The sequence below is a fragment of the Nanorana parkeri genome, unplaced genomic scaffold (assembly GCF_000935625.1).
Source record: "Nanorana parkeri isolate BGI_ZX_2015 unplaced genomic scaffold, ASM93562v1 scaffold1041, whole genome shotgun sequence".
NCBI classification, from domain to species: domain Eukaryota; kingdom Metazoa; phylum Chordata; class Amphibia; order Anura; family Dicroglossidae; genus Nanorana; species Nanorana parkeri.
In genome coordinates, this window is record NW_017307309.1 from 610,145 (window position 1) to 622,163 (window position 12,019).

At 42.2% G+C, this 12,019-nt stretch overlaps 1 protein-coding gene across 1 annotated transcript in view; it reads right to left on the minus strand.

Annotated features, from left to right (window-relative positions):
- POLR3A (RNA polymerase III subunit A) overlaps positions 1-11,279 on the minus strand; it is a gene marked incomplete at its 5' end in the record, with an annotated part of 31,132 nt that extends 19,853 nt beyond the window's left edge. Inside the window, 8 exons of the mRNA XM_018567388.1 lie at positions 309-446; positions 1,262-1,380; positions 2,626-2,737; positions 6,181-6,353; positions 8,216-8,380; positions 9,724-9,862; positions 9,977-10,104; positions 11,198-11,279. Coding sequence (XP_018422890.1) covers positions 309-446; positions 1,262-1,380; positions 2,626-2,737; positions 6,181-6,353; positions 8,216-8,380; positions 9,724-9,862; positions 9,977-10,104; positions 11,198-11,279 — 1,056 coding nt within the window. The remainder of the gene's footprint in view (positions 1-308; positions 447-1,261; positions 1,381-2,625; positions 2,738-6,180; positions 6,354-8,215; positions 8,381-9,723; positions 9,863-9,976; positions 10,105-11,197) is intronic.
- Positions 11,280-12,019: the final 740 nt, after the last annotated feature.

Below are 12,019 nucleotides of genomic sequence, written 5' to 3' on the forward strand. Positions count from 1 at the left end.
GGGAAAACAACGGCGGCCGCGGGGTGGGGGGTTGTCGCCGCACGGTACAAACGATCCGGCGGCTGTACAGACATCTTGCTTGTACATTAACAGCCATCACCACTTTAACGGGCCGCCGTCTATAGGACGTATTGTGGCCCGGAAGTGGTTAATAAATCAGTAAGAGTGTGTTTTACTTGCAATTTTTGGACATGTAAACAATTAGCACGTTTAGGATTTTGGTAAATACCATATTTACAGCGGAAAATAAAAACACAAAAAGATCGAGTCAAACCTGCATAAGTGGAAAATACAGATAGTGGATTTACCTGCATATAACCAGTCTCTGCTGTCTTGACAGCTGTGTCCACCAAACCCTCTCTTCCAGCCATGGTATGGAAAAAAAATTCTGTAGGTGTCAGTCCTGAATAGAAACTGTTTGCCACAAACCCTTTGGCTGCTGGAAGCTGTAAAGATGAAATTAGATTTGCAAGGTATTTTAGCATTGATGGAGTGATGCTTTGAGATTCATTTGAGGTACCTTAAAATCAGCAGGTAACCTGCCCCAAGATCTGTGGCTGGAGGAGCTGTGCATCCTTGGCTTTTCTCTATAAATCCTAATGAAAAAGCACTCCGCAGGCCTGCTGATAGCTTTGTCAGTAAGGCCTATAGAGAATAAACCACATATGGGCAGTACCAAATGACTCTCGCCAGCTGAAAAGAGCACCAAGGCATCGACTTGCATAGGTCGCAGCTCCAGGACTGGGTTGCCAGCTGATCCAAGTAAAGTACAAAATGGGTTATAATTTGCAAGGGGATGGAAATCAGTAGGGATTAGGTTAAATATAAAATCAACCTTTAGATCAAAACTGAGGGTAGAGCATTAGCTTCTCGGTAATGGTGGCCCATGTAGTAGCCTAAACTTGTCTTCCCTTCACTCTCCTGCTGATCCCTACACGTGGAAAAGTGAAGTGACATGACAGCGGTGGTGCTTTGTGTGTGGCACCCAGCACTGTCACACAGGTAAAGGGAGAGAGTTCTGTGTAAGCTGTAGCTGTATATACTTGCTGCTGCAGGGAAACTATATGGCAAATAAGTGACTAAAAAGCTCAAGCAGCTCCTGGGTTCAGGATTAAAGTGAAAATGTGTTTTACTTTTACCTTAAGAGTAGTGTGAAAATTAGTTACTGTGACTGAAAGAAGCAGATATAGCAAACACCAGAAAACAAATTTAAAAAACCCCACAAACAGTAAAGTAATAAAAAGGTTAACACTTAACTAACCTTTGAATGCTTTTCAAAATGTGGCAGAGATCGGTTCTCAAAGCCATCAGGCACACGTGAACCACTGATAGCCTGCTGGCCCACACAGGCAATCATCTGAGAGATATTTATAAATGAACCTACAAAAAAAAAAAAAAGAGTCAATGAGGTACATATCTTAAATGAAATGGAAATCAAGATCTTGGTTAATGGAATTATCAGGTATTCATTTTGTTCCACAAAGAAACACACAGGACTTTGTATTATCAACATATTTCCCGTAAAATATCTTTGAAGTTTCTTTTTTTTACCATGAGGAATACTTGAACAGAGCTGTCAAGTTTAGTGAACAGCTGTCCACAGAATGCCTGTAAAGACGGAAATCCATGCTAATAAAGCCCCTGCTGGTAAGAAGCCTGTAATACTGAATATAATTGACCTTTATTTCCCATGTCTAAATCGCCCCAAACTATTAAGCAATGCCTTGAATGCAATAGCAGAACTTCTAAATGAATGACCTTATATCACAGTGATTCAAACATTCACTGACAAATTCCACAAGAAATCAAGTAACTCAACAGTGTTTTTTAGGTGTGAGGGGGAGGGGGGCGGCGAAGAGGAAGAAAACATAGGGCCACTTCCAGCTATTACAGGACTGTCAACTCATCAAAAGCATGTAACAGCAGATCACAGAGTTGGGATTATAGCAAAGCACTTCAAATCAATCTCCAGGATTTAATAAAATATAGAACACCAAGGAGCAGTGGTCCATAAACATGACCGATTATCTGCTAGTGCATGCATCACAGAACATACCTATTCCTAACCACTGTAATGGAGGTCATATATACCCCTGGCTACACTCCAGCAGTTGCTGACTAAATATCAAAAGGACAATCCTCCGCAGTGTAACCCACATAACAGAACATATGTCTGAAGAAGCTGATGAAGCAGAGAGTGCACGTCTCGGGGCTTCATACAAGCGATCCGCCGGCTCTATAGCCGGCGGATCGCTTGTATATTAACGGGCATCGCTGCCTCTTTTCAAATAGCGGGGATTTCCCGCTCGCGCGCGCCCGAGCGGGCGGATGTAACAGGACGTGTATACACGCCCAGTTACATCCAAGAAGCTCCCGGCAGGCCGTGTATACACAGCGGCTGGCCGGGAGGTAAACACAAAAAAACCCTACTTTTTACACACAAGTTTTTACATAACTTAATTGCAATGTTTAATATTTCTTTTGAAGATCATTAAAAGAAAAAAAAAAAAAACAAAATGAGGGGAAACCATAGAAAACCAATGTTTTCCAATTCTCAGCTCTAAACACATGAAAGTGGACAAGTCAACAAAGGCTGAGAGCCTCTGACCTAAAGTATGAGCGTACCTTTGGATCCACACAGGGCCATGATAAGTGGACTGTTGCTCTTGTCCAGCTCTCTCAGACAGGCACTTCCCGCATGGTCTCTGATCACTGATAGCTCACGCAATATTAAAGCCTGGGGAAAGAAATCAGTAGAACCAGATTCACAAACCCAAAGTCTATATACTATAAATATAGGTTGCCGTTTAATATCCTTCGGTCACAAAGCAATACAGCTGGTTGTGAAGCATCAGGCATTACCGGATACTAGGGCTAGAAAACACATGTTCTTTTTTCTTAAAACTAATACTCTAGTTTCTACTAGTAAAAAAAACTAGTAAACATTTTGAAAGCAATTTTGAAGTCTGTAAAACTTATTTGTGTTTCATCAGTTAAAGTATATAAATCCTAATGGTTAAAAATGCAAGTCATAGATGAATTTAGTTTGCTAAAGCACCTTTTTCTTAACCATGTTTATTTTTCCTTTCTTTTATAAAACATGGCTTTAACTTTCTTCCTCCTTTGTTGGTGACAGCCTCTCAATTCGCACTCACTTCCTGGTCACTTCTTAGGGTGGGCTTCCGGTTGGTGACAACTGTGGAACATATCTGTGCAATAAATGTTGGTATGGCCGCTTCAAGCCACCAAATAAAGCACACAAACAGGGCAACTATGCAGTAGAGCAATTGGGAGACTGTAACAGAGCAATGTCACTTTATACCCATTTAAAGCTGAACTTTGGGAAAAAACAAAATGCTATGTAAAAATAAATGACCTGTAATGATGGGTGTCCAATGTGCAGATGCTGCTGCGATAGGCAAAACTATTACTTTTACTAATCCCCAGACACTACTGTAAGCACCAAACGTCTGGCATTGAACGCTACAGTCCTGGCTCTAATACAGTGACGTTAATGGGTGACTCGCTCTTCTCTTCCTCCAGTCAGAAAACCTCTTGTATTCTTTAAGGCCCACTGTGAATGGAGGCGGAGAAGGGAAGATGAATGTCACAATATATAGCAAAAAAAAATGTTTTTGACTGGTTTTTAGCCTGAACAAGGAGCTTTAACAAGACGCTTCATGGCAGAATTGCCAATAGTCTTACAAAATCTGCAGTTTTTAAAAGGATAAAAATTACTTTGTCATGTTAAAAGATATGAGACCTGTGACTAGGTTTAGATCCACTTTAACCCCTTCATGACTGAGCTTGTTTTTCGTTTCTGTTCGTAAATGACTGACACACTTTTGACATTTTTGCTGTGTGATTCTTCCACGTCAGTAATATACTTTCTTACAAAGTGCACCCACACATATTATATATTGTTTTTTAGAGGACCGATAGGGCTACATATTTATATCACATATGTGTGTCTAACGCCTCACTTAGGACAAATAAAATATAAAAAAAAAGAGGAAAAAAAAAAAAACCTTAAAAAAACACTTTTCCCAGTTTTGATTTGTAGTATTTTTTTTTACAAAACCAGCACAGCTAAAAAAAAAAAAAATGCAATAAATACATTTATTTGTCCCTTTTTTTTTTACACTAATTTTTTAAACACTTTTTACTATTTTTTTATACTTTTCACTTTTTTTTAAAACTTAGTAGGATTTTTGTACTCACCGTAAAATCCTTTTCTCTCCGTTCATTGAAGGACACAGGCAACAGATCGTAGAATGGTAGGGTAATATTGCCACCTGCAGGAGGAGGACGCTAGGCACAAAACTAAAGACCAATTACAGCGTAGGGGCGGCCCCACGAGATCACCCCCCCGGATCCACCGTCGACTGAGGTAATCGGCCTGCCAATTGTCCACTCCCGGGATGTAGAGCGCTGAGAGAGCAAGAAGTCGATGTTCCGCCCAGGACAGAATCCCGAACACCTCTCGACCCACGGCCACACTGGTTGTGCCGCCTGGTGGTTGACGTACGCCACCTAAGTGGCGGTGTCCAACTGGACCCGGACCGCCAGACCCTGGAGCCGGGCCGACCAATGAAGGAGAGAGAGAGGCGAATCCATCCAAGGTGGAACCAAAACAGACGATCCCCAGGAAAGGGCAACTCTTCAAGAGCCTTCTGGGAAGTCTGGTCTGCCGACCAGCACTTAAACCAGAGCAAATGGCGAAGTGTCACCGCTGACACCGACACCCTGGACACCAAGGGCGCCGCATCCAAGGCCGAATTACAGACATAACGAAGGCCCTGAACCAACTGGTCCGTCAATTCCACAAAGGCGGGGGAGACGTTTCCCTCCGCAAGACCCTGATGTAACATTTTAGCCCACTCAGAGTCTGAGAGACCAAGGCCGAAGCCAAGAACGGACGCATGAGAGCGCCCGAGACAGAGAACAGGGACCGCAAAAGTGCCACAGCCCAAAGGACTTGGAAGGCCGTTTCCACTCCTTCTAAATACATTCATCAAAAAAGGAGATGTAAGGAAACGCCTTGGCGGAAAGCCTGCCCTTATGCGTACCAAACTGCACATGCGGCAGCGTGGAAGTGCTGGCAACATCCTCAATTTTAAGGGTCTCCCCGACAGCGCGGAGCAGCGCTGAAACCGTCTCACGTTCCTGGACCAGGAGCGTAGACGCAGCCTCATCCTCACTGGCAGAATCAGGATGTGAGGAATCACCCGGATCAGGATGAGGTGATGGCGTGGGCAGTTCCCCCTCCTCTTCGAACTCCCCTGACAAGGCAGGGGACGGCAAAGGCAGGGCCCGCTTCCTAGGAGGGCGCTGCGTCAAGGCGCGCTCCATGCGCATCACGAACCCAGCCATGACAGAAGAAAAAGCTTCCAGGGACAATGCGGTACCCACCCACAGACCAGAGACCACCAAACAAGGGAGAGGGACCCCCAGCAACTCACGACCCCCTGCGTTTGTCCCGGCCCAGAGAGAAGCTCTGCCGCTGTGACCTCCATCCACGGCGTCCATGAGCCGAAAGGAATGCCCTCCCCGTCCGCCCGAGGCTATAGGAAGCCCGGGCGGAAGTGACGTAACGAAAGGGCAAAGTTGCCCATATGCAAGATGGCGGCCGCGGATGAGGCCGCCCTGAACAGGCGGCCGCTGGGGACTGAAACAGCACCCGTCCCCCACCCCAAGAGAGGCCTAGGTAACCAGGACAAGGTAGGCCGCATCCAGACTGGGGCCTCAAGTAGCGAATCTCTCGATCTATACAAGCTGTCAGAATGCCGTCAAAAGCCGGCATGTTTGCCGGCTCTGCTGTGACTCTTCAGGTATCGGGTGTCTGAAAAAAGTTAACCCTTTCATTAATGGATGCCTCTAAACTTAGTCATCCATTAATGAATGATAACCGCTGATTCTCAGCAGTTACCAGCCTTCTAGTGCAGCAAATGAGTCATTTGGTCCCTTTGTGGCGGGACGTACAGTGTACGTCTTCCGTCACGAAGGGGTTAAATATTATAAGCGTTTACTAAAAATAATAATACCCATTATCAAATGGTGATCTTAGGGCCTGACAAAGTTTGGGACCAGCAACAAGTGGCAATAAATAGAATAGGTAGGGTCCGTAGGTAAAATACATGAAAATACATTTTACACAGAAGTAAATAGAGCAGTTGCTACCTCTAGAGTCTCCTCTGCACTGCAGCCAGGTTGTTGCTGGAGTTTTCCAGTGTTTAGAGCCTCGATGTATTCATCACACTTCTTGTAGCCGGCATCTAAAAGTTCCTGTTTAGCTCTTAACAGACCCTGACCTGGAGTGACATCTCCAATTCCAATAGAGAAGCCTCGATTTGCTACAAGAAGAGATATTACATGTATTTTAGCGTCTTATAAAACAACCTTTCAAAATCGAATCGAAAAATGTTTTACATATAGTATGAATAAATCCTCCTTCAGGATAGCAACCAGGGAGATGGCTTAGTCCACCAAAGGAATGACAAGAACCCGAGGTGGTTAACCATTCCACCTCTTCCCAAACAGAGCACTAGAGTGCTATTGCACGCATGGTTTTTCTTACTTCACATCTGCTGCTAAAGAATATGGAACTACACTATTCCCATCAGTTGTATAACGTAGGTCAGAGGAATCCAGTACGCTGAAAGCTGGGGGGCAGGGAAAGGGGTTGCTCCCAAACTGCATTGCTTCCTGCTTTAGATATGAACAATATGCTTTACTAGGTAGAATTTCAGGGATGACATGATGGCCTGTCTAAGTGGCCAGAGGGTCTTTGACTTGGTCCTAGTTGGTGACAACATGGTATGAAATACATTGTTGGGGTGGTCTCAAAACCAATACTGAAAAGCAGAAATAAATGCTGTGCTTCTAGGCCAGATGTAGTGGATGTCACATCTACGCAATGAGCGAATCATTAACGTAAATAACTTAACAGATTGGGAGTTCTGACTATTTGTTCAAAGTCAGTGACGAAGCATTGCACCAAGGTACAGCCAAGGAACTAGAATTTTCAAAGCAATCTCAGAAATGGAGGACTACATATTTCACTTTGGATCCCTAGATCAATAATTAACAACAGTAGCACCACCTTAACATTTAGAAATACAGCAAAGAATGTGCATTATTTTAGAGACAACCCCTCTTTTTTTAAAAACCTTTTTCTAGCTTTCAGGGTCTTCCTGAACACCCTCTTGTCTCACTGAAAGCAAATAAACAGCGAGAGAAGAGAAAGACTGAAGTGTAAAGGTTACAGACCCAAATATTACACAGGCATTCTTTTTAGTGTCCATGCTTTCCAAAAGCCCCTGCTTTTACAGATGACCTACTTTCAGATCACACTTGGCCAAAAACTGAATGTTGTATGACTAACATGGAATTAGCCAGGACGCCAGGTGATAGATATTCCGATGCTTGTGGGATAGCAACGGTTGTGCAGCCCAGGGATAAATGCTACCTGTTTTTCTAGGCTGCCATGCAAAATGAGGACCTGTGCTTTATTTTGTAGGGATCCAAAAGGGAAACATGTTACAGTATTAGATTAAATACCCCCACTAAAACCATCTGCAGAATGAGTTTTCACCTATAATGTTTTCAAGTTCCATAATAGGCTTAAAGAAGAACTGAACTCTGGAAAGCGGTACTTAAAAAAAGTCAGAGGAAAAAGGACTAGTCACATATATTGCCTGTGGTCTTCTTGCAGCTAACCTAGCCTCTATTACCAACTTACATAGCCTTGTTAGGCACGGTGTCTGTGTTAAGGTGGTGATCTTAGTAGAGGCAGGGACTTGCCTCTAGCAAGCACATGAGAAGTACAGTGGTGTCATCACCGAATTTTAAACTTCAGACACAGTTATGAGGCTATTTTTTTTTTTTTTCCAGAGTACTGCTTAGGCACAATTAACATTTCTAGATGTTCCTTATATGATAGCACATCTTTGACATTTTAAGGTTGATGCCCTCTTCAATAGGAGGAGACTAGGGTTCTGTTGGGGGGGGATGCAAGAATAAATCTAAAAAGTGACAAAGCAATGATCTGCAGTGATGTTTGCCAAGACAGAACTGGTGTGCATACAAATAGCTTTGCGTTTGCAAGGAATTTGAAAACCACACACAGTAACATAACCCTAAAGGTATACATTCCACTGCTATTTGAATTGTTTTATTTATATATTATCTATTACTATGAGTATGCATCACTCACACAGATAAGCAGGTGCCAATCTTGCCAGACGTGACATGGCATTGGCAGCTTCAAGCTGTCCCCAGTCTCGCAGGAGTATGTAGAAAATATTATTCTTTGAGCCAGAACCCAGAGTCCCTTTGTCCATGGTACCACACATTAGTTCGCTGTTCTGAATGGTCACATCTGTAGAAAAAAAAACATGCATCAGACTAATAATCGTGAATAACTTTGTACTACTATTTTTTTAGAAAAGTGAAAATAGTCCTCAAGTTTGACTTATTTTAGTTTTTGTACAGGGAGAAAGTTCCTGAGAAAAAAAAAAAAAAGACCACAACAGCTACAGGGGAAGACCAGAGCTGAAACTAAAAGGAAACTAGTCAAGGTTTCCAATGCCGAGCTCCCTTTCTTATAATGCTAGTTCCCCAGCTGTTAAGTTAGCCTTTTAGATAAATACTTGGCAGTTACTGACCCAGAAGTAGTATGTACATCAGGACTTTTCACCAACATAGCGATCTACATATTTGTTAACTCACCATATTGAAGCCTGGGAACCAGCATTTTGTGAACAGGGTCTGCAACTAACTCCTATATTATTCTCAAGTCTATGTGTCATGCCTACTGTGTTTTATGTGCCGTCAGGAAAGACTACTTAACAATATTGGTGCTGCCATGCCAGACAGCATCAGTGAAGGGGGCAACACTACTTTCTCTTGTTAGACTTAATGAATACAGTGGTTTCGCCCCCCTCTGCTAACTGGAGTCTGAAGGAGCAGAAACACACTGATAAAATCTGCTCACGCTGCTCTCTCCTCTTGGCAGTACATGTACATGCAGCAGAGCTTGAGTGGCTCCTAGTGCTGTTCCTTCCTTCCCCAGCGTGAGTTTTGCTATGGATGGAGGTACAGGCTGATAAAGCATATTCCAGTGTTTACCCTACCTAAATTTAAAATAAGTTTTATGAAATTGAAAGGAATACACAATGCATTACTTTTTTCATATTTTGGAGATTAGCTTAAAAGTAAAACTATGGACTCCTATTGAAAACAAAATATGTTTAATTATAAGTGCATCTGCACTTAGGCTCAACAGGTATTTGGGGGACTAAGAAGACTGACAGCGAAGTCCACCTAAAGCACCTTCCTGTAAAGGAAGTGGCAATTAACAATCTGAGCAGAGTTGCCCCTCTCATGTATGCTGTGCCTGCGTGCACTACAGTGGGATGAAAAATGATGTAGCTGGTCATTCAGTACCTGGCCACTCCTGGTCCTGCCCAGCCTGTTGCTAACACTTCTAATGTGAGCTGCAGTGTCTGGGAGGGGAAAGTGTGAAACACAAACAAAGGAAATTTGGCTCAGCGAGGAAAGGTAGATGAAGTCTTCTGTTCTCTCTGCTAGCACATCACATAGTGTTAGGATTGGATACTTGTTTAGGCGGTCATACAGGAGCCTTTAGTTGTACTTTAAGAACAAAAGTAGTATTGTTAACCCTGACCAAAAAGCTGTACCATACAAAAAAAAAAAGCTTACAAGAATCATTGTGGCATAGATCTTCCCCTTTACCGCAGTACTGCTTGCCCTTGGTCCTTAGATTAGCACGGACTGGACTATCCACACTTGGTTGCAGGATAATGCTAAAGATCTGCTTTCCAGTCCATAACGTGACAGGCTGGGAAAGTGGGGAAAAACGCAAAGTAAGTAAACTTGTCAAAGCACCAGCTGACACCACAAGTGAATATTCAATACTTGTCAGGCCCCTTAACTTTTTATAAGTTACACATACCCTAAGAATAACTGGATGTGGTAGACGAACTTTAATTTTCTCATCTTTTCCCACCAAAATAGATGCAATGATCTGACATGCATTGGCACGGTCAAAAAAAGAGTCTTTCAGCGTAAGGAGATAGGCAGCTAAAAGAGGAATTGAATAAAGATAACATTTAGTGCAGAGAAGTCAACTGATTATAATAAAGAACTGAAAGTATTTAACAGGGTCACATATCAGCGTTAAAATACATGCATACAAAAAGTAGACAAAATGTAAACACCCAACAACATGATGTCAAAGCTTAACAGGGAAAAGGAATACCTCCATTTTGTTGAGTGATAAAAGAGGTAGAAATATACTTCCTATTCTGCTTTAAAACTTTCTATGGAAGATGTTATGATATTTTGGTCTGATGACTGGGGAGGTTACTGAAGGCATTTGACTTCATCTTTGTATTGATAAAACTACAGTTTAATTTGTTCTGGCAATGTATAAAACTAAAATATTGGAACATCATATGGGAAGTGTTTGCACCCACCTGTTCCATTCAATTATCTACAATTTCTTGGTTTCTTTACAAACATACAAAGCAATCATAGGAGCTAATAACGCTCTCAGTCGGGTAGTCTATTCTATTACAGATCTCACCATGTTTTACACCTGGCACCAGACATTGCATGTTAAAAGTGACGGCTTTCTCCAAACCTAAACCGGTTAAACTGAAGGCAATAGGGTGAAATATTACTCATTAGGCCATATTACTTTGTCCTATGGGGTCTTGGTTCTGTGCTCCCCACACCTGATCAAGCTTCATTGTATGTTAGCCTTGAATTACAGGCAGTTTCAAATTCCAGCTTTGTGACGTTTGTGATGTGTGGGTAAATAATATATACATACACACATACTTTTTTTTAACTTCTGCAAGAAGTTTACTTAAGTAACAATGTTGTGTCCATCTATTCCTGCTGGTGAGCTTAAACTTGCTATCAGTCACGCTTTACCAATGCAGTTTTCCCTTGGCTGGTATATGCTGCCAATTGTAAGGCTACTTATCTCATCATTGAGATCTCCTCAATGTGGTCTCAGAAACCCTTGAATGCACAGAAAATCTTTAAACCCTGCTGCACTCCATTCCATTCATAATTGGTTTTAGAAGTTATACCTTAGGCTCAGATAGCACTCAAACCTGCAGCCACTGATCTGCTTTTATTGCTTTAGGGCTCAAATGCTACTTACCTGTTAGAAAGTCCTGAATCGCAGCAATCAGTGGCTCCCCATTACGTGGCGTTACAAGATTGGCTTTAGTCTGCAATAAAAACAAAAAACAGGCAAATTGTCAGCTTTTTTTCTTCTATTTATAAAGTGAACCTTGTCAGGACAGAAAAATGGGAGCAGACATTAGTAAAATTGTTTTCAAAAGATATAGGCCAATACTCGGTCATACTGACCCTTTCTTCACTACCTAATAAGTCAATAACATGAAAGACGAATGCAGTAAATAAAATCAGACAAGATGAGGTCTATGGCCCTTTCAAAAAACCCCCCCCCAAAAAATCAACAATGGCAGGCTCCATATTTTTTATCCAAACACATTTTGTTACAGAAGGGTCAAGCAGCAAACAGTCAAAAGACCAACATGTCTACACTGTCCCAGAACTGGGTGATTGGACAAGACCACCATATGTAAACCAGTCACGCATTTAATTCCAACAGGTAGGAACACATAAAACTTCCAGGTGGACCGAAACAAAGTCAAGAGTTATGGCAGAGTGACCTCACTGTTGGAGTATACAAGCATATAAAGATCCAGGTATGAGTCATTCTAATAGGCTCCCCCTAACTTATTTCCTGAATTATGTTTGATACTTAGCTCATGTTCAAAGTCTTGTCATGACATTTAGCTAAAGCTAAAAGCCCTGTTTTAAGCAGTACTAGCACCTGAAACAGTAGGCCATTAACCCTTTCGCTGCCAAGTCCTCCGGAACATTTTTCAAATCAGCTGGAGTTTTAAACATTTTTTATTTTTTAATAATTTTGTATTTTTTTTTTTTACTGTTG